Here is a 20331-nt window from a genome sequence, read left to right as displayed (position 1 = left end):
TTTGTCCAGCTGATAACTGTGAATGATTTAATCCGTGATCTGATAGGAGTCCTCCTCTGACCATATGCCATTCTACAGAAGAGGAAAATAACCTGGGGGACATTCCAAACTGTAAACGCTTTGGCCTGCTCTACAGACACTTCTGTTATTTGTCACTGTCTTTCAAGGAGCCCCATGCCGTTTGCTAGTTTTCTCCCTGGACCTCAGCAAAACTTGGGCTTCAGATGCATTCTTATGAAGAGACATGCAGGCACAATTTGCTACTGTCACATATCTTTTTCAAAGTAAAGTTTAGCATAGAGTGCACAAATCTTACGTGTACAGATCGATGATGCACTTTTACTAATGGATGTACCCTGTAGACAGTGCCCAGATCCAGACATAGACCAGTCTCTGTGCTCCTGCCCTGTCATTGCTCCCAACCCCCCACAACTGCAACCAGGACCTCTGCCACAGTTTTGTGTGTCCTTGAAACTCATACAAGTGGAGTCATGAAGCACTGTTCTTTTGTATCTGGCTCTTTTTCCCATCATTGTCTGGGAGACTCACTCTACTCTTGAATTGTGTAGCCACAGTTGACTCTTTCTCTTTTCTCTAAAAAAAGTTTTAAAGCATTTTATCTTAACAGTAAAATTGAGTGAAAGGTACAGAGAGTTCCCAGGTGCTCTGCCCCCACGCTCAGAGCCTCCCTTGTGATCCACGCATCTCTCCACCAGCTGGATACATTTGTCACCATGATGAACCCACACTGTCACACCATTATCACCCAGAGTCCCTACTTTACCTCACAGTTGACTCTTGGGTGTTGTACATTCTTTCCTTTTTTTTTTTTTTTAGAGATGTATTTATTTATTTGAGAAAGAGAGAGAGAGTTCCAATGTGGGGGAGGAGTAGAAAGAGAGAGAGAAAGAGTGAGAGAGAGAATCTCTTGCATAACTCCGGCTGAGCCTAGAGCTTGAGACAGGGCTTGATCTCAGGACCCTGAGATCATGACCTCAGTCAAAATTAGAGCCGGTCACTTAACCAACTGAGCCACCCAGGGGTCCCTTGGGTGTTGTACATTCGTTGGATTTAGGCAAATATATAAAGACATGTATTTTTTTTAAAGATTTTATTTATTTATTTATTCATGAGAGACACAGAGAGAGAGAGAGGCAGAGACACAGGCAGAGGGAGGAGCAGGCTCCCTGCGGGGAGCCCGATGTGGGACTCATCCCAGGACTCCAGGATCACACCCCAGGCTGCAGGCAGCGCTGCCCAAGACATGTATCTGTTATTACCGCAGTATGTAGAGTATTTTCTTCCCGTAAAAATCCTCTGGCTTCACCTATTCATCCGTCTTTCTCCCAGTTCATTCTGTTTAGTGTTAGGAATATCCCATTGTAAAAAAATATTCCAATATTCCGCAATGATCTATCTACTTACTTGTTGATGGCACTTCCAGGTCAAGAAAAAGCTTCTACGAGCATTCCTGTGTTCTGGTAGATGTATGCCCTAATTTCGTTTGCATACATACCCTGGAGTGGGAAAATACTCTACTCTGTTACTGTCTTAGAGTAATCAGTCCTAGGATTAGTAGATACTGGCAGTGTTCTACCGTGTGTGAACATGCGTGTGTGTTTTCAGCTTATTTATCATCATCATCATCATCATCATCATCATTTTACCTATATGCATTTCCTTCAAAAATAGGAAAATTCCAGTTGTGCATCCTTGCTAATTCTGGTATTGTCCATCTTTTTGGTTTTATCTATTCTGATGGGTTTGCATTGGTATCTCACTGTGGTTTTTTTTTTTTTTTTAAGATTTTATTTATTTATTCCTGAGAGACAGAGACAGAGAGAGGGAGAGAGAGAGAGAGAGAGGCACAGACACAGACAGAAGCAGGTTCCATGCAGGGAGCCAGATGCGGGACTTGATCCGGGATCTCCAGGATCAGGCCCTGGGCTGAAGGCTGCACTAAACCGCTGAGCCACCCAGGGATCCCCATATTTTGAATAACATTTTAATTTTTTTCAAGCCCAGTTTCTGTATAGAGTATCCTGAAGCAGGAACTGCAGCATGATCATAGCAGGAAGGGCAAGAAGCGTGGCAGCTGCTGGAGGGTCTGGACCGATCCCACCTGCTCTCCCGGAAGGAGGGGGTGGTTCTGGAGGAATTGTGCTGGAAGTCAGCCCTTCTCACCCAAATGAGACAACAGAGAGTGCTGCCGGGTAAGATTAGAGGGGTGATAGAAGTGTGAGCCATTGCGAGTGAGCTGTGGGTTTAAGACCCATGGGTGTAAGACCAGACAGACAAGGAATCAAGGCCGTCAAGATCAGAAGGACTATCTGAGCCCCAGGGTCCTGGGCCCTGTGGCACAGTTAAAGACTCTTAGGGAATGGAAAGGCTGGAGACAGGTCTTGATGGGAGGTGGATAAGAGCTGTTGGAGCCTTGGGAAGTGGAAGCAAACAACTGCACAGGAGGCATTGCTGGCTTAGATGCAGGCTGTGCATAGTGGAGGATAAGGGAAACTGAGTCCAGCACTGGCTATGTTTTTTGGACTGTTTTGAAAGTCCATCTGGGGCTTCTTGGCCAGGCAGATGTAAACATCTTCCTCTTCTGAGGAGTAGGATATGATGTGTGAAGGAGTCAGAAATGGAAAATTAACGAAAGCAAAAAACAAGCCCAGAATCCAGAGCGGCTAAGGCCAAGAGCTCACATCTCCTGCTATGATCTGAATGGTTGTGTCCTCCCAAATTCACATGTTGAAATCCTAATCCCTGAAGATGATGGTGGTCGAAGTAGGGTCTTTGGGATATGCATAGTCATGAGGGTGAGGCCCTCATCAGGGATTATGTCCTTATGAAAGAGATCCCAGAGAGCCCTCTCTCCCTTCCACCATGAGGGAACACAGCAAGGAGCCACTGGCTATGAGTCAGGAAGACACCCAATCTGCCAACACCTTGATTTTGGGCTTCCTAACTTCTGGAACCGTGAGCAATAAACTTCTGCTGTTCATAAACCATCCAATCTGTAGCATTTCGTTACAATAGCTTGAACAGGCTAGGACACCAGCCAACCGGGGTGCCTGGCAGGCTGATGATCCTTTCGGCCCTGGGCTGAGCCTAGGACAGTGGGGGCTCAGCCAGGTGACTCTTTGCTGTCCACAGACTCCTTCAGGGTGTTGGGCTGGGATTATGTGCACTCTGTGGATCGCTCTGTGTTACTGTGCAGAGCACAGCAGGAGAGGGGCTCCCTCCTGAGACCCACCCAAGCCACTAAAGACCCCGACCTGTCCCTTACACACTAGGGCCCACAGGGCTGCCAGAGGAGGAGGTGTTCCTTGTGCCCAAAGTATCAGGTGTCTTGCCAAGGTGCAGCTAAAGAGATGAGAAGGTGAGGCTTTAGATGAGAGCTCCTGGCGGGGAAATGGGTCTGGATGTGTCTTCATGTCTTCCACCCGCCTTTGCTGGGTTGCAGCTGGCATGCTCTAGAAGCGGCATCCCGACAAGTGGGCGGTGGCTATTCTCACGTTAGAGTTTCATCATTATTTTGAAATACAGGTTCAATGAGTCAGAGCATCATGATTTTGGAACGTTTCATATAGATTCAAAAGCTATTCTGTTACAAACTCGTTAAACACTGTATTTGTCAACTAAGGAAAAGAAAGGCTGCTAGAGTTTCCATGGAAAATCTTGATTGCTGCGAATCTTTGAGGAACCCTGAACGCGGCTGAGGTTGATTTTTTATCACCCACTTGCGTGAACAGAGTTTCTCATAGATGATGACTTTTAGAGAATGTGAGGATCTAATAATTAATAGCCTATCAGAAAAAGTCTGGGACTGATTGAAGTATAAAAATGGATAGGAAAAATATATATTCAGAGAAGTAATTTCAAAGGTCTTGTTAAAACTTTTAAAAGATTCTGGTTGGAAGTTTTACTTCAACTTCTAAAAATTTCATATTTACTATGTTTCCTAATTATGTTGCCAGTTTGTATTTGGTGTTTTGACTTTTACAGGCAGAAATGGTGGGTTTTGTGCGGTTTATCTGTTATTTTTAAAAAAGGTGTCTGTCTTAGTTTGGGCTGCTGTAACAAGATTCTTTAGACTACTCTGCTTAAACAACAGAAATTTAGTTGTCACAATCCCGGAGACTGACAAGTCCAAGGGCAAGATGGCAGCAGATGTGGAATCTGGTGAGAGACCACTTCCAGTTGTGGAGGGGAGAGAGGGAGCAAGCTCTTTCCTCATGTTCATAAAAGCACTGATCCCATTCATGACGGCTCCACCCTTATGGTCCCGTCACCATCAAAGGCTCCACTTCCTGATATCATCACCTTGGGGGTTAGGATTTCATCATATGAATTTTGGGGGCACACAAGCATTCAGGCCATAGTAGTACTGGAGCTTTATGACAGGTACACGGGTTGTAAAATAATTATTCTATGCATTCTTTTAGTACTGTCATGGATTCTTCTTAATATCTTTAAAAGTTTGATCCATTTGGACTTTATCTGAGCGTAGTGTACGAAGTAAGCATCCAACCTTATAATTTTGCTGATGGGTCTCTAATTTTCCCAACACTATTGAATAATCTTTGATTAGATGGCTTCTTTACCATTTCTAGATGCTCATTGTTATTGGGTCTGTATCTTCACTTCAGTGATCCGTTTAGTTCTTTGCCCTTATCACACTGTTTAATTATTGAGACCAAGTAATAGCTTTTCACAAACACCCAGAGAAGCTACTTGTCAATACTCTTCATTTTCAGAATTTCTGACAAGATTCCTACTTTCAAATGTTTGCCTGTAAGATTGAAAATGATTCTTAACCTTTTGATATTTTTAGAAAAGTCATGTTCAATTTATAGGTTAACTTAGGGAGAGCTGCTAGGTTCATCACGTCCAAACTTCTTATCTAAGAATGTGGCGAATCTTCCCATTTGTTCGCCTCTTTCGGGTGCCTCAACAGAGATTTAAAGTCCAGTTGACTCTTGAACAACACAGATTTGAACCATGCAGGCCCACCTTCTTATGGATAATACAGAACTGTAAATGTATTTTCTCTTCCTTATCATTTTCTTAATAATATCTTCTTTTCTCTAGCTTACGTTATTGTAAGAATCTAGTACCTAGTACCCATGACATACAAAGCATGTGTTAATCAGCCTTTTATGTAATTGGTAGGGCTTTGGTCAACAGGAGGCTATTAGTTAAGTTTTTGGGATTCCATGATAATTTCTGATTGCCCTGAGGGTGGCTATCCCTACCTCCTCCCCACTCCTCTCCCTCTTGCTCAAGGATCTATTGTACCTTCACGTAAGTATTTGCACATTCCTTGTTAAGTTTACTTCTATGCATTTTACTTTTTGTTTGTTATCTTAAGTAGGGTCTTTTGTTTCATTGTATCCTCTGGCTAGTCGTTGTTTGTATTGGCAAACTTAAAAAAAAAGATAGCCATCTGACTGAATTGTTTTGGGGATTAGAAATATTATGGAAGAAAACACCACGTACCTTGGAACACGTCTCTTCTGACCTCTTGTCAAATAGACTCTGGGTATAGACCTGCTACCTGCCATTGATTCTTATTATTAACTAATAGACTCAGATGTACCCAACATCTCTTGAACTTAGATGATGTGTCAGACATTGTGCTAACCATGTCACCTGATTTCTTGCCTCTTGGGTGATTACTATTTTTCCATTTAGGTTGAGTAGCTGAAATTGAGCGCTTTTCCTAATATCATTCTGCTAGTAAGTGACACATCGGCTTGTAAGTTACATCTGAGTCTGTAACTCTTCAGGGCTTCAATTCACAGAACCGTCCATTATATTTGTTTGGCCTGCCCCTGTTTTCCAAATAAGTTTCTTTTCTTTTATACACATTTTATGTACAATTAAAAAAAAAACTTCACCATTTTATTTGTTTTGCTTGCCCCTGTTTTCCAAATTAGTTTCTTTTATATACATTTTATGCACAATTAAAAAAAAAAACAAACTTCTTCACCTCCAGTTGATTCATCTTAGCAGCTTCTCTTTGCTACGGTTACCATCTCTTAAATAGCCAGAAATTGACTTCTTTTACAAAACTGGGATAAATATGCTCTTCTTCACGCCCCACCCTCCTCCACCCCCAAACCACGTCACTTTCATCTACTGCATGACATAAGGTTTACATCCAAGCTCACATTTTTCCAGGTTTCTGTCTCAGTCTTCCGAGAGTTGTTGAAGATTGCCTCTTAAAAGTGGAAAAATGACAAGAGTGGTCATCCTGGCCTTGGAAAGAGCCACACGGTGGGAGAACAGTGGACAATTGCGCCACCTGTTCGCGGGAAAAACGGTCAGGCCGCGCCCTCTGGTGGCGAGAACGAGGAACTGTAACCACTAGCCTCTGGAGCTGGAAATGTTCGGCCTTCCCTCCCCTGGTCATTTTCACTTGCAGGTTCTGCTTCATGTTGACAAGCGGCCAGGAGCGAGATGTGAGAGCTTCCAAAAGCTCTTAGAAACTATTCAGTGACCTAAGTTCCTTTTGCACCGTCATAAGATTGCATTTAATTTTGGTCCTTTTTTTTTTTTTCTGGCATGTATCCATTTTGCAAAATAAGGAGGTTGACAAAGATTTAAAAAACAAAAATTAACTGTGGCCCACCGTTTTGGCTGAATCCCTTCCCTAAATATACGTGGTGTGGAGCATGAAGATCTGGTGCCTTTTTTTGCTTCAGGCCTCTCCAGTAAGTGTAATTTTGGGTAAATCTCTTCCCCTCTCTGGGGATCAGTGTTCTCATCGGTAAGAGAGGATTTCTGAGGGCCTTTCCAGATCCAGGCACTGATGTGTATGTATTTTCAGATAATGATCTGGCTTGAGCAGCAGATCCTCTTGTCTGCTGCCCTACTGGCCCGTGGGTGGGGCTGCCTTCCTTGGGTCAGCCCCAGCAGTGCAGGAGGGTTCCTTTGGTATAGCTTCACTCAGCTCTGGGATCCTTCCTCCTTCAGGGTTAGGACACTAATTGCAGTGGTTCTTGGCTTGAATTTTCATGTGATCTCTGACTTCCACTTGTTGTATGGTGAAGGCCATAGTCTTATTTCTATAAAGTGTAAACACAGGTTACAGGACCTGCCTTTATTAATTTACTTTGGGTTTTATTGAATATTGACTCTGTACCTGGTAGTGCTCTGACCATGGGGAATTCCAGGGAAAGCAAGTAACTGTCAAGCCTGGTTGTTAAGACACTGGAGCACTCACTGTCTGCCATCTGGTGGCAGGAAAGAGTCATACTCACTCCCTAACAGGTGCTTTGGCAATGCCTGTCCACAGAAACATGCCATTAGGGGAAAAGAAGAGATGGCTTTCAATGTCTGACACACAGAAAAAGTAGGAACAAGTGGATTTTAAGTGAAAGTTGTATCGAAGGTCCCTGGGTGGCTCAGCAGTTTAGCGCCTGCCCTTGGCTGAAGGCATGATCCTGGGGTCCCGGGATCAGGTCCCACGTTGGGCTCCCTGCGTGGAGCCTGCTTCTCTCTCTGCCTGTGTCTCTGCCTCTCTCCCCCTCTCTGTGTCTCTCATGAATAAATAAATAAAATCTTAAAAAAAGAAAGTTGTTTTGCCTTTGTATGGATTGATTTTTTTCTACCCTTTAATCTATTTAAATTTGGTCTATATTAGAGGTCAAGGTTATTTATTTATTTAATAATTAAAGACATAATAAAGGCTAAGGTACATCCTCCAGGACCTGGCACAGGGTCACAACACAGCTGTTCACTGCTTTGAAAGACAAACAATAGAACAGCATTTTGTGGCACTTATTTGTTGTCACCTTTCCTCTCCTCTTCCCCAGGTCAAGTGTGAGTTTATACACGTTACAGCATGTGTGGAGAGTATGAAAAGCAGTGGGATGCCTGTCAAGAGACCTATGTTCTTGTTTGGACTCTGTTACTGACTTAATGATAGGCTTATGTTTTCATTATATTACTAGGCCTGTGGAAGCTTGATTTTTATTTTGTTGTTATAATAATAATAATAATAATAATAATAATTATTATTATTTTGAGACACAGAAAGAGATAGAGAGAGAGAGAGAGGAAAAGGATGTGTGTAGGGAGGGGCAGAGGGAGAGAGAGAGGCAGACTCCCCACCAAGCACAGAGCCCAATGACATGGGGCTCAATCCCAGGATCCCAAAATCACAACCAGAGCCAAAATCAAGAGTCAGATGCTTACCTGACTAAACACCCAGGTGCCCCTGTGGAAGCTTGATTTTTAAATCAGATGGTCATTTCATTACCATCAATGTATTTGTAAAATCAAATGTATTAGAAGTCCTACAAGTTAATAATAAAATGACAGTCCAATGAAAAATTGGCAAAAGATTTGAACAGGCACTTCACCACTGAGGCTCTCCAGATGGCCAACAAGCAGGTGAAAGATGCTCATATTGTGCTTATTAGAGAAATGCAAATTAAATGCAAAGGAGAGAGCACTACACATCCACCGGAATGGTAGAAGTTGAAAAGACTGACAATGCTAAATGTTTGTGAAGATAAAGGGAGACCTGAACTCTCACGCATTGCTTGTGGGAGTTACTCTGGTACAGCCAGTTTGGAAACTGTCAGGATTTACTAAGAAATCAGTATTAACCAAAAAAATGGAAACCAACAAAATGTCCATCAACCAGGAGAAGGGATAAAGAAATTGTGGTACATAAACAGTAATAAAAAAGAATGAGGGATCCCTGGGTGGCGCAGCGGTTTGGCGCCTGCCTTTGGCCCAGGGCCCGATCCAGGAGACCCGGGATCGATTCCCACCTCGGGCTCCCGGTGCATGGAGCCTGCTTCTCCCTCTGCCTGTGTCTCTGCCTCTCTCTCTCTCTCTCTCCCTGTATGTGACTATCATAAATAAATAAAAAATTAATAAAAAAAAAGAATGAACCACTGTTACATGTAACCTAATGGATGAATTTCATAAACTTTATTTTGGACGAAAGAAGGCAGGTTCCTAAGACTGCGTAATCTGTACCTCAAGTTAAATCTCAGGCAAAAGTAATAGATGGTAATGGAATTTAGAATAGTGGTTACCCCTGGCAGGGTTATTGACTGAGAAGGGGCCTGAGGAATCTTCTGGGGGTGATGGCGATATCCTATGTCTTCATCTGGGTGTGGTTACATAGGCTGTGTAGTACACATGCACGCGCACGTATATAGGCACACACACGTACCTATACACACACATACTTATGAGTATTAGTGTATCCCTACACACTTCCTTCAAGGCAAGCTCTTTTGTGATTAATAATCTGTTTATTTATTTACTTTTGGTTTATTCGACTATGCTATAAACTCAAAGAGGACAGAGATTACGTTTCTCATCCACCCTTTTTTTTTTGTTCACATAGTAGCTGTGAATTATCTACCGTGTTAGATGAATAAATGAATATGAAAAAAAAACCAAATGAAGAAATGAATGGATTTTTTATTTTTGGGATGCTTTGTTCTTGCCCTGTAGGAATACACATAACTCAGAATTGCCTAGGGTGGTCAGGAGTTGCATTTGTAAGGAACATTTTGTTTGAATGAACAAAACTCGAATTTAATATGCATCTAGTATGTGTCAGGCCCTGTGCTTACAAATGCGTCCTTTAAGCCTCGTAAGAATCCTTTGGCATAGCATCGCTTTCTTAAACAGGGAGGGGAGCCTGAGATCTGAGAAGGTCCATACCTTGTCTGAAGTCACATTGGGGGGAGAAAAAAGGAAGGCGTGTGGGGAAATGACTCAGGTGCTCCAGTTCTTGCTCTTGTCTTTTACCCATTGATTTATGTGCATCCTTCCTCTGATATTCTTGGAAGAGAAGTCCCAGGAGTCTTCTCATGCAGCCAGTTGGCTGGAGCAGGAGCTCCCCAAGGCTGGTGTTTGGGGTTCGTTCCTCTCCACATCCTCCTCAGACAACACTGCATGCGCCTACCACATAATACTTGCACAGCAAATGTTTGAGGAGTGAATGAAAGAACAGTGGTGGTATTAATGGATATCACTGAATGTTGCCATTTGTGTACTTGTTCATCTTTCATAACCGTGTGTAGATGATAAGCCCCTTGAGGGCAGATGTCCTGGTCCAGTCTTCTCTGGGTCTTTGGCAGAGCTCTACGGTGGGCCAAGGCAGCTGAAACATTCTTTTAGAATGTTTTAGAGCAGGAGTGGGCAAACCTGAGCCCGTGGGCCAAATCCCACCCACTGCCTGTTTTTATGAATAAAGCTTTATAGAAATGCGGCTGCTTTCATGACAAAAGGACAGAATTAGCTCCACTCAATAATTTTGTCTCTGGCCCTCTATAGAAAATGTTTGCTAACTCTTGCAGTTAAGATTCTCTTTATGGAGTTAACCTGCCTTGGACATTTTGGGATGAGCTTTGCTTAGAGTGGGTTAATAGGTGGTCTAATAAAGGGAAAGAAGTTGGCAGCCAAGAGAAGGATATGAAGTTCCAAGTACCAGCATCATCTGTCTCACGGTTTTTTCATGTTGCCCTGAACTTACACATACAACCAAAGGCAAAGATCTCAGGAGTGGAGTCAGGGGGTGCAGATGTTCCTTAAGTTTGGCCTGCAGCTCCCCTGTCTTCCTGGGGGATGTGGTGGGCTTGGCCATGGTGCTACCCATCTCATCCACCCTCATAATGGACTCATCGTAGGGTGACAGAGTCTGGGTTCTGAAGGAGCTCAACAGATTGGTGTGAGAGGCCAAATCTAATAAAACAAAGTCAAAGTTGGGACGCCTGGGTGGCTCAGCAGTTAAATGTCTGCTTTCGGGTCAGGCCATGATCCTGGACTCTGGGGATCGAGTCCCACATCGGGCTCCCTGCTTCTCCCTCTGCCTATGTCTCTGCCTCTCTCTCTCTTTTTCTCTCTCTGTGTCTCTCATGAATAAATAAATAAAATCTTTTAAAAAAAAAGCAAAATTAAAGTGGAATAAATGTAAGGTTGTGCCCTTAAATTAAAAAAAGGGACACAAGTATCCATTCTGGGAGGATAGAGATTGATGACAGCATCCAAGAAAAAGAGTAAGTGGCTTTTGTGGACAGAAAATTTATATTATTATCCACATTATAGTCAGTGATGTGACTCTCACAAAGTAAATTGGGCTTCAGGTTGCATTTGTAGGATTTGGGAATCTAGAATTAAGGAGGTAAGGCTCCTGGTTTCTCTCCACTGGCCAGAACAGGCCTGGAATTCTGTGCTTTAAAATGAATTAGAGTAGAGCAGGAATGGGACCAGAGGGTGCGAAACTCCAGGCTTTGTTATCAATCACTTCCAGTATTTCCCACTCGTAGTGAGTGGAGTCTGGGTTGAATAGATATAATCCACAAACAACCTGAGGTCTGGAATAGTCAAAGCATCGTCACTGTGGCATGCAGTCATGAACATTGCCTGTTGTAATTCCACACACTAGGGCTGGTGCTTCTTGTGACATATACAGCACTTGAGTATTTTGGGGTGGGGGGGGGAGCTTAAGGAACTGCTACCCCTACTGGCTTTGTGATGGTACGGTTGCTCTTGTCCTTAGAAGCCCATGCCTGGGCTCTGTAAGATGAGCTGGGATATATTGAAATTTGAAGGAAAAACAGTTCACATCCCCAAACCAAACCACCAACGTATGCAGAAGGCACTATTATCCTAACAGGTTGGTTTAAAAGTACTTCCTACCTTATGGAGTCAGAACCTGTCTACTGGTGACTTGTGGACAAGACTTGGGCAGCAGAGGTGGCCACCTGGATATTGTGGGTAGAAGATTGCACCTGGATCTGACCAGTGGAGCTCTCTACTGCCCTGTGGTCACTCTGGATGGGAAAGACAACAGGGAATGCACCTTTGAACTGCTGTGGCTGACTATCCTTTCCAACAGGCCCTGCTTGAACCCCGGGTGTCTGCTTGTGACACCCCCCAACCAGGTCACACCCTCTCGCTCCTGTCTGCTTGGATGTCTGCACATGTGCCCAGCATAAATGGGCTTTTATTGTTGAGGATGGAGACATGATCCCCGCTGAATGCTGGTCTGTGGACACCTGAGAGGCCTGGGCTCTTCTGCTGGAACTCTGAGTACCCAAGGGTAGGGAGTGGCTGGCTAGTCTTGCTACTAGAATTCTTCCTTTCTTTGGGTCTGGCACAGTCCCCGTGATGGTGGATGTGGTAGTGGTGACCTGGTTCTGTCACGTAGAGGGCAGACTCCATGACCTCAGGGATCAGCTCAGGCTCCAGGCCCATCACTCTAAGTCTGTTGGCCTGACAGAGAATAGGAACTGGTTCTCAGGAGGACATCACAGAGGCACTGTTCAAAGCACGCCAATTCCCCACATTTCCCCCTCTTTCATCTCCTCTCCCCCACCCCACCCAGTGTGGTTTTGGTGCTCTTGAGATGCAAGAGAAGTTCCAAGTTGGGCTTGGAGCTGGAGCTACTTGTGTATTGCAGCACTGAAGTGTGCAGAGAGTGGCTTTTGGGAAGAGTTGCTGTGGCTCAACATCCAGATCCCTTTGAAACAAACTCAGCACACAGGATTGGAATTTTGCTATCATTATCTGATAGCTAATTACAATTTTTTAAAAAAAATGTGACTTCTGAAGAGACAGCCTAGGTGGAAGCACAGAATTGGTGATGTACTTCCTACTTTCATTCTAGCTGGGTTAGCTGTCTCTGGATGGACTAGTTTTTCTATAATTTTCTCTATGCTTTCACATAAAGCATATCAGATTTGCGATATGCCCTATAGCTCATCTCCATGTTGACTTCAAAGCTTCATGTGTCAGCAATACTGTACTGTATACTTGAAATTTGTGAAGATGGTGGATCTTAAGTGTTCTCACCACACACACACACACACACACACACACGGTAACTATGTGAGTGATAGATATGTGCATTAGCTTGTTCCATAATTCATATTAAATCAAGTTGTATACCTGATTATATACAATTTTAAATGATCAATTATACCCGGATAAAGTTGAAGAATAATAAAAGCAGATGTGTTTCCTTCAGACACATCCTTGGAGAAGGGAAATCCTGACACTCAGCTGTTGCTCTTTCTCCTGAGCAGCTAATGACAAGGATCTTCCTGAAGGTCTGTTACATCTGCCCTGGTGAGGGCCCTGGGAGGGGGGTGGTAGTAAGGAGGTGCTGCCAGAATGTGCTACCTCACAGACAGCTGCAAGTTTTGTGTAGGTATGTATGGCTCATTGCTTCCACCACAATGGTGAGAGCAACGATGGTTGGTGTGTGGAATCTTAGAGCAACACTGATCTTGAAGCATCAGAGCCGCTGCGTAGAGTCAAGAATGCAGCGTAGCAACCAGGAGCATTATGGCTTTAAGCCATAGGAAGAATTTTGAGCAGCTTGCTGTTCCATGGATCTAGCTGGATTCTTGACTCCTCATTGGACTACAACCTACAATCACTACAAACTACAATTAATACTTCCAGCTAGATTCCTATACTTGTAGTTGAGAGGTGGTATAGATTGACAGTAAGGACACCGGATCAAAACTGTCTGGGTTCAAACCCACCACTAACTAACTCTTATTGATTGTGTGACTTTGGAAAGTTTCCTTCAACTGCAAAGTTGGACAAAAAAAGAGAGAATTTGTTGTGAGAATTAAGTGATTTAACATACACAAGAGTCACTTCAAAGTGTGACAGGCATGGAGTAAGCTAAGGTTATTGAGCTCAGCGTACATCATATCTTTGGACCTGTGACCATGTGTTAATCAACTGAATTTAAATTAAAACAGGGATCAGTGATTGGAGATGGGAGGGCAGAAAAAATAAAAGGAGATAGACTTTCCTGCAGTGCCACTTTGCAAAAATACTTCGGGAGTGTTGCCAGTAAGATGGTGAGAATCTGCTCCTCATTTGCTCCCTGTGGCTTGTGAACGATCTTAACACACCGAGTGGAAATTTTATCCATATATGTTCACATATCCTTTTAATTAGACCCATGGGGTGCAGGTCAAGGCTCTTTGACCTGGGGTGGCAAATTTTTCTTCATTTTTGTGCAACAAGATAGTATGTTATGACAGAATGCTACCCATGTCCAACCCACTCTGCAACCGAAGAAGCACCTGCCTTTAAGAGCAGTGCAAGTACGAAGTTCTACTCCATCATTTCCAAACAATCCATTCCCTAAAGGAAAAAGAAAAGCATGGAAAAGAAAAATAAGGCTTTATGGGGCTAGGAGAAATCCTAGACCTGTCTTCTCTTCCTGGTGGGTGGCTTATTTTTTTGTGATTTACCTTCTGCATCCTGTCCTCTCACCTCCTATCATATGTCAGTTAGAGCCGCCCTATCTAAGGCTAATCAGAGGAAGTTAAGAGGAATAGGGATTTGGATAGCTGAACAGTGATGTATACGTCATGAGGTCGGCTCCTCTCTTTCAAGCTTGGGTAGAACTTCAGGATGTGGCAACTGATGAGCAGGGGAGGGTCTCACGACCATTAACTCACATCCCATACCTAGCCTGCTGGTCCATCTGATATTGGTGTTCCCCCTGCTGGTCTTATGCCTATAAGGGATTTTAAATGGCTGTGTCCAAGGAACACCCCCACTTTCATGATCAGACCTACACGCACCATCTTACCTGAAGGCAGTGAGATCAACAGGAGGAAGAGCAACCCAGAAAGAGAGAGCCTCATCATGAAGAGGACATAGAGCTGGAACTTCCTGGGGGTGGCTGCCTGGGAACTTCCTTTATAGAGCTGGACAAGGCTGGGTGGGGCTGGACACTGACCTCATTCTACTTGGAAGGGCCCCCAGGGGAGACAGGCTTCTTCAGGGCTAGAGGAAGAAGACTCCCTGGTTCTGTCTCTGCTACTTCCTCTTCTACATATCCTGGGAAAAGAAGAAACTCAGTCAAGACCAAACAGGTGCAGAGATCAGGCACCTTCATGCCCAGGCCCAAATATTTACTCTTTAACTCCACATGTATAATAGAAAAATGGCAGGAAAAGCGTCTACTTTCTTTCTACTTTGTTTTGCCTTTCCTTCGGAGTCCCACCAAGAACACAGGAGATCAGAGAAGTGATGTTATAAACACAGGCTTAAGACCAGGAAGGATATGAGCAAGAACTTGCTGTGTTTCAAGAAACAAAGGCTCTCAGGGTGTCAACTGTTAGTCTGCCCAAGGGTTAAGTAGTTGCTCAGACATAGCAGAGAAGGGGTAGTCTTCTCTTTGGGCAGCAGATTTTTTTTTCACTTGGCTAGAGACAGATGGTACAGGGAATCTGTCACCCAGAAAAATTCACTGAGGGGCTTAATTTTCCAAACGACTAGTATGAAAGGTTGCCTAGTATTTGGGAACTTCGAGGTTTCTGCAAAAAGGTACTCTTTGGGTGGGTTGGAACTCTCTTCTGGTCTCTCACAAGAAGAGCCAGATCAGTGCTGTGTTCAAGGTTGGATGCTCAGTGTTCAGTGTAGAGCAGGACACCACTTCCCTGGAGCTATAGGGACAGAGCTCTGGGGAAGGGTCATTAGGTCTGTCTTCCCTGGAGTGGTGGTGGAGGTCCAAATGTTGAGGAGATGCTAACTTTGGTTATATTCTTGCCCTTTAAGGCAGGCCTGTACCCATGACCGTAGGCTTCTGAGTCTGTAAAGGAGCAGTAGAGCATAATTTTGTTGGTTATGCTTCATTTTGCAGTCACATGCTCTTAGATAAATTATTTAGCATCTCTGATCTTCAGCTTCCTCTTCTTAAAAAGTGCATTGTAAAAGGGTTTTCTGAGGATGACAAACTACAAAGTGCATTGCACTCATTCTGGTAGAAATTAGGCTATTCATTTCCTTCTCTTCCTTCTCCCCCTCCCCTTCCACCACTTTTTCCTCCTTCTTATTTTCCTCTTCCTTCTTCTTCATTATTAAATTCCACCATTATAGATTTTCTCTTCCTTCCTTCCTTCCTTCCTTCCTTCCTTCTTCTTCTTCTTCTTCTTCTTCTTCTTCTTCTTCTTCTTCTTCTTCTTCTTCTTCTTCTTCTTCTTTCTTCTTCTTCTTCTTCTTCTTCTTCTTTCTTCTTCTTTCTTTCTTTCTTTCTTTCTTTCTTTCTTCTTCTTTCTTTCTTTCTTTCTTCTTTCTTTCTTTCTTTCTTTCTTTCTTTCTTTCTTTCTTTCTTTCTTTCTTTCTTCTTTCTTTCTTTCTTTCTTTCTTTCTTTCTTTCTTTCTTTCTTTCTTTCTTCTTTCTTTCTTTCTTTCTTCCTTTTTCTTTCTCATTCTCTCCAAGAGATCTCTTAGTGAATACAAAAAATAGCTGGGAAAGTTTTATTCTGGGTTCCAACAATATGTATTGTTGAGAGTATCACTGTGGATTGGCATGGGAGTGGTGAAGAGGAGTTGTGCTAGTGGACTGGAAGTAAGTAGTTCAATGCTAGCTCAGGGCTGACGATTCCCTTGCATGATTTCATGGAAGCTTCCCAGGAGACTCTGCACGGGGCATACAATTCCTGCTCATAGAATGCAGGCCATATCCTGACCATCTGCGGCCAAGACACAGCACAGACTTCTTATTCTTTTGGAGATGGAGGAAACAAGGCTTGAATAGATGAATGGGCTTGCAAGGAAAGAAGCTGTGAGCTGTGCTGGCATAAAATATTCAGCTCTTTTGATTCACAGTTCAGAACTCTGTCCTTCTCTATGTATTTAAAGTTAATCAATTGTGTATTTGGGAATTGAACCTAACACTTTCTAAATCCTTCTCAATCCCTCCTATACCCGTTTCTGGAAAAGCAAATTTAAAATGCATTTGGAGATTAGCATGTGTGCAGGATGGACCCTTTCCTTTCCATCTGTGGATGACTAAATCACCATCTCAACCTTCAGGCAGGAACTTTTCCTAATTGTGCTGGGTGTTCACACCTGCTACCTGAGGTCTTGTTGGGAAAAAGTGCCAGGGAAACACAGCTTTATTCTCTCCCCTTTAATGTTGCTGTGTTGGTGCTTTCTTCCTTTTCTAGTCTAGAATTTTTGTGCTCTCTGCAACATGTCTACTTTCAAGAAAAACAAAACAAAACAAAACAAAAACCACAACGACTACACATCCTATGCTACATTAATAAATTAACTTGCGGAAGGAGCAAGCCCCCTTCTCAGCTGCTTCATTCACTAGTCACATATTTCCTGAATGCAATGACTTCACTGCTTGTTTTTCTCTACTTGCAAGTTGATTTTCACCCATGGATCTTCTTTTTAAAATTTAAAAATAAATCACTGTTAAATGTGAAATTTAATACACATAAAGAAAAATAGGCAAATCATATACAGAACTTAGTGACTGAATATATAGCAAACTCTATTTAACCACCACTTAGATCAAGATAATCATCACTTTTTGCTTTATGTTTTTCCCTTCAGTATGTATCACTAAATAGGGTGTGGTGTTTATTTTTTTTAAAGATTTTATCTATTCATTTGAGAGAGAGAGAGCAAACAGCATGAGTGGGGGGAGAGGTGGCAAGGAGGGGAGGGAGAGGGAGAAGGAGACTTCAAGCTGAGCAGGGAGCCCAATGTGGGCTCCAAGAACTTCAAGATCATGACCCCAAATAGGGTAGTTTAATTTGTCTCTTTTGACCTATCTGTAAATGGAAGCACAAAAGTATTATTTGTGGCTGACTTCCTTCTTACGTTTTAAAGATTTGTCTGTGTTTCTGTATGCAGCATTAGTTTTTACCTCAGTATATGGACTGCTTAGTATATTTATGACTGCTGACAAGCATTTGTGTCCATCTATTATAAAGAGTGCTACTGTGGGCATTCTTGTTACTTCTATTCTGTGCACACAGGCTTGCTTTTTGGAGGATAGCTACCTTGGTGTGAACTTGCTAAGTCACAGGGCATGCATAACATCAGTTTGTTCTAAAAGTCAAATTGTTTACTAAAATGCTTTTTACTAATTTGTATATCCATTAACAATGGAGGATTTTTAATTACTCCATGTTCTTAGTATTACTTTACACTTTAGACAACTTGAGAGCTATCTCGTGGTCCCTCATGGCGAATTAATTAAATTTTCCTGATAACAACTAAGGTAGGGTATCTTTTCACATGTTTATTGCTCATTTGGATTTTCTCTCTCTCTCTCTCTCTCTTTTTAAAGACTTTATTTGTTTATGAGAGATACAGAAAGAGGCAGAGAGACATAGGCAGAGGGAGAAGCAGACTCTGTGCAGGGAGCCCGAAGTGGGACTCCGTCCCCAGACTGGTATCACGCCCTGAGCTGAAGGCAGATGCTCAACTGCTGAGCCACCCAGGCATCCCTGGATTCTCTTTAAAGAAGTGTCTAGTTAAGTCATTTGCCCATTTTTTCTATTGATTTATCTATTAAGAATAATTTGTACTGGGCAGCCCCGGTAGCTCAGCGGTTTAGCGCTGCCTGCAGCCCAGGGTGTGATCCTGGAGACTCTGGATCGAGTCCCACGTCAGGCTCTCTGCAGGGAGCCTGCTTCTCCCTCTGCCTGTCTCTGCCTCTCTCTCTCTCTTCTCTGTGCATTCTCATGAGTAAATAAATAAAATCTTTAAAAAAAAGAATAATTTGTACTGTGAATATTCTTGCTAATCTGATTTTGTAATAGTCAAGGCAGGCTAAACATTCACTATATTAAGACCATGCATGTGTCCCCAGACCTAGTTCTTTCCCTAGGTCTAGTTTTTATAAATGTTGGTGATCAACCAAATCTGACTTCTATTTATATGGGAAATGTCTGTGACTCTAGGTATTTGCTCATCCTCAAGAAATGATGGCACAGTTAGTGTAATAACTTTTGAAGATAGCCATTGCTGACTTGATGATTACCAGCTGCCATTGAATGAATTGTAGAACTATTGTGTTTTATTCACTAAAAGAAGAATTTGTAAATTATGGGGTGATCCAAGATGGCACCATAGAAAGTCCCTGAACTTACCTCTTCCTATGTACATGCCAAATCTACAACTACCTGTAGAATAATTCCTGCTGAAAAAGAACTGAAAACTAACTGAACAGCTTCCTCCACAAGGGACAAAATGACCACATCTAGATTGGGTAGAAGAGGCAGATACATGGTCTCACCGGCTCTGTGTCACAGAATAGGGAGGGACCTCACTCCTAAAGCCTCTCCCCGAGGAGTGAGGGATTTGTGCCCTACATTGGGCACCCTGACCCTTGAGACTCGCACCAAAGGGACCATACCCCCAGAATGTCTGGCTTTGAAAACCAATAGGGCACTTGATGGGATGAGCACTGGGTGTTAAACTACATGTTGGCAAATCGAACTCCAATTAAAGAAAAAAAAAAAAGAAAAGAAAACCAATGGGACTTACAACCAGAGAGCCTGGGGGGCTATGGGATCTGAGACATTATTTTTGAGAGGCTAGTGCATGGACTCACTTGTCCTAGGAACCAGTGCATAGGCAGCCGTTTAAGAGGTGACTGGATTTTTTATTTATTTATTTATTTATTTATTTATTTATTATTTATGATAGTCACAGAGAGAGAGAGGCAGAGACATAGGCAGAGGGAGAAGCAGGCTCCAAGCACCGGGAGCCCGATGTGGGATTCGATCCCGGGTCTCCAGGATCACACCCTGGGCCAAAGGCAGGCGCCAAACCGCTGCGCCACCCAGGGATCCCTATGTGACAGTAATTCAGTTGGTCATATTAAAGAGTGCTGGAGGGGCAGGGATTTGTTGGGATTTTTCTTGGGATTGAAGTGCTGAGGTGTGCCCTTATTTTGTGCTCTTCCTTGCCCCATCCTTCATGCTCATTCATTCACTTGTAACTTCTTTTCCTCCATTTCTAATTTTATTTCAGTCTTTTCTCTTTTTTTTTTCTCCAGATGAGTCTGGCTAAAGCTTTAGTTATTCTGTTTGTCTTTTCGAAGTACCAGTTCTTACTTTTAGTGATCTTTTCTATTGTTTTTTGTTTTTGTTTTGTTTTTAGTTTCAATTCATTTACTTTCTGCTCTGATCTTTATTATTTCCTTCCACTATCTTTGAGCTTTGTTCTTTTTTTTTTAGTTCTTTTAGGTGTAAGGTTAGATTGTTCATTCAAAATTTTTCTTGTTTCTTGAGTTAAGCCTGAATTACTATAAATTCCCTCTTAGAACTGCTTTTGCTGCATTCCAATGATTTTGAATTGTTGTGTTTCCATTTTCCTTTGTACTGTGTATTTTTTGATTTCCTCTTAGATTTCTTTATTGACTTTTGTTGTTTATTAGCATGGTGCTTAGTCTTCACATTTTGGTAGTTTTTTTTCTAGTTTTTTTTTCCTTGGAGTTCATTTCTAGTTTTACACTATTGTGGTCAGAAAAGATACTTGAGGGGTGCCTTGCTGGCTCAGTTGGTAAAG

The 20331-nt window shown here is 42.7% G+C and overlaps 1 protein-coding gene and 1 non-coding gene across 2 annotated transcripts; one reads left to right on the top strand and one right to left on the bottom strand.

The window, feature by feature from the left end:
- Positions 1–13931: 13931 nt before the first annotated feature.
- DEFB136 (defensin beta 136) lies at positions 13932–14757 on the bottom strand. The gene is made up of 2 exons (XM_025462895.2): positions 14600–14757; positions 13932–14145 (listed from the first exon to the last, which is right to left on the bottom strand). The coding sequence occupies exons 1-2, from the start codon at positions 14655–14657 to the stop codon at positions 13973–13975; spliced, it is 231 nt and encodes a 76-aa protein (XP_025318680.1). The 5' UTR covers positions 14658–14757; the 3' UTR covers positions 13932–13972.
- Positions 14758–18543: 3786 nt separating this feature from the next.
- Positions 18544–18676, top strand: LOC112670258 (small nucleolar RNA SNORA72). Its single transcript, XR_003142834.1, has one exon. It is a non-coding gene; the product is annotated as a small nucleolar RNA SNORA72 (small nucleolar RNA).
- Positions 18677–20331: the final 1655 nt, after the last annotated feature.

This window comes from Canis lupus, chromosome 25 (assembly GCF_003254725.2).
Source record: "Canis lupus dingo isolate Sandy chromosome 25, ASM325472v2, whole genome shotgun sequence".
Classification (NCBI taxonomy): Eukaryota; Metazoa; Chordata; class Mammalia; order Carnivora; family Canidae; genus Canis; species Canis lupus.
This window is presented reverse-complemented; position numbering and strand designations above follow the sequence as displayed.

Bases quoted from the DNA above. Each gene is read 5' to 3' on its own strand.
- DEFB136 (XM_025462895.2), bottom strand. From the start codon at position 14,657: ATGATGAGGCTCTCTCTTTCTGGGTTGCTCTTCCTCCTGTTGATCTCA. The intron at 14,146-14,599 runs GTAAGATGGTGC...TTTTTCCTTTAG, and splicing joins GTTGATCTCACTGCCTTCAG to GGAATGGATTGTTTGGAAAT.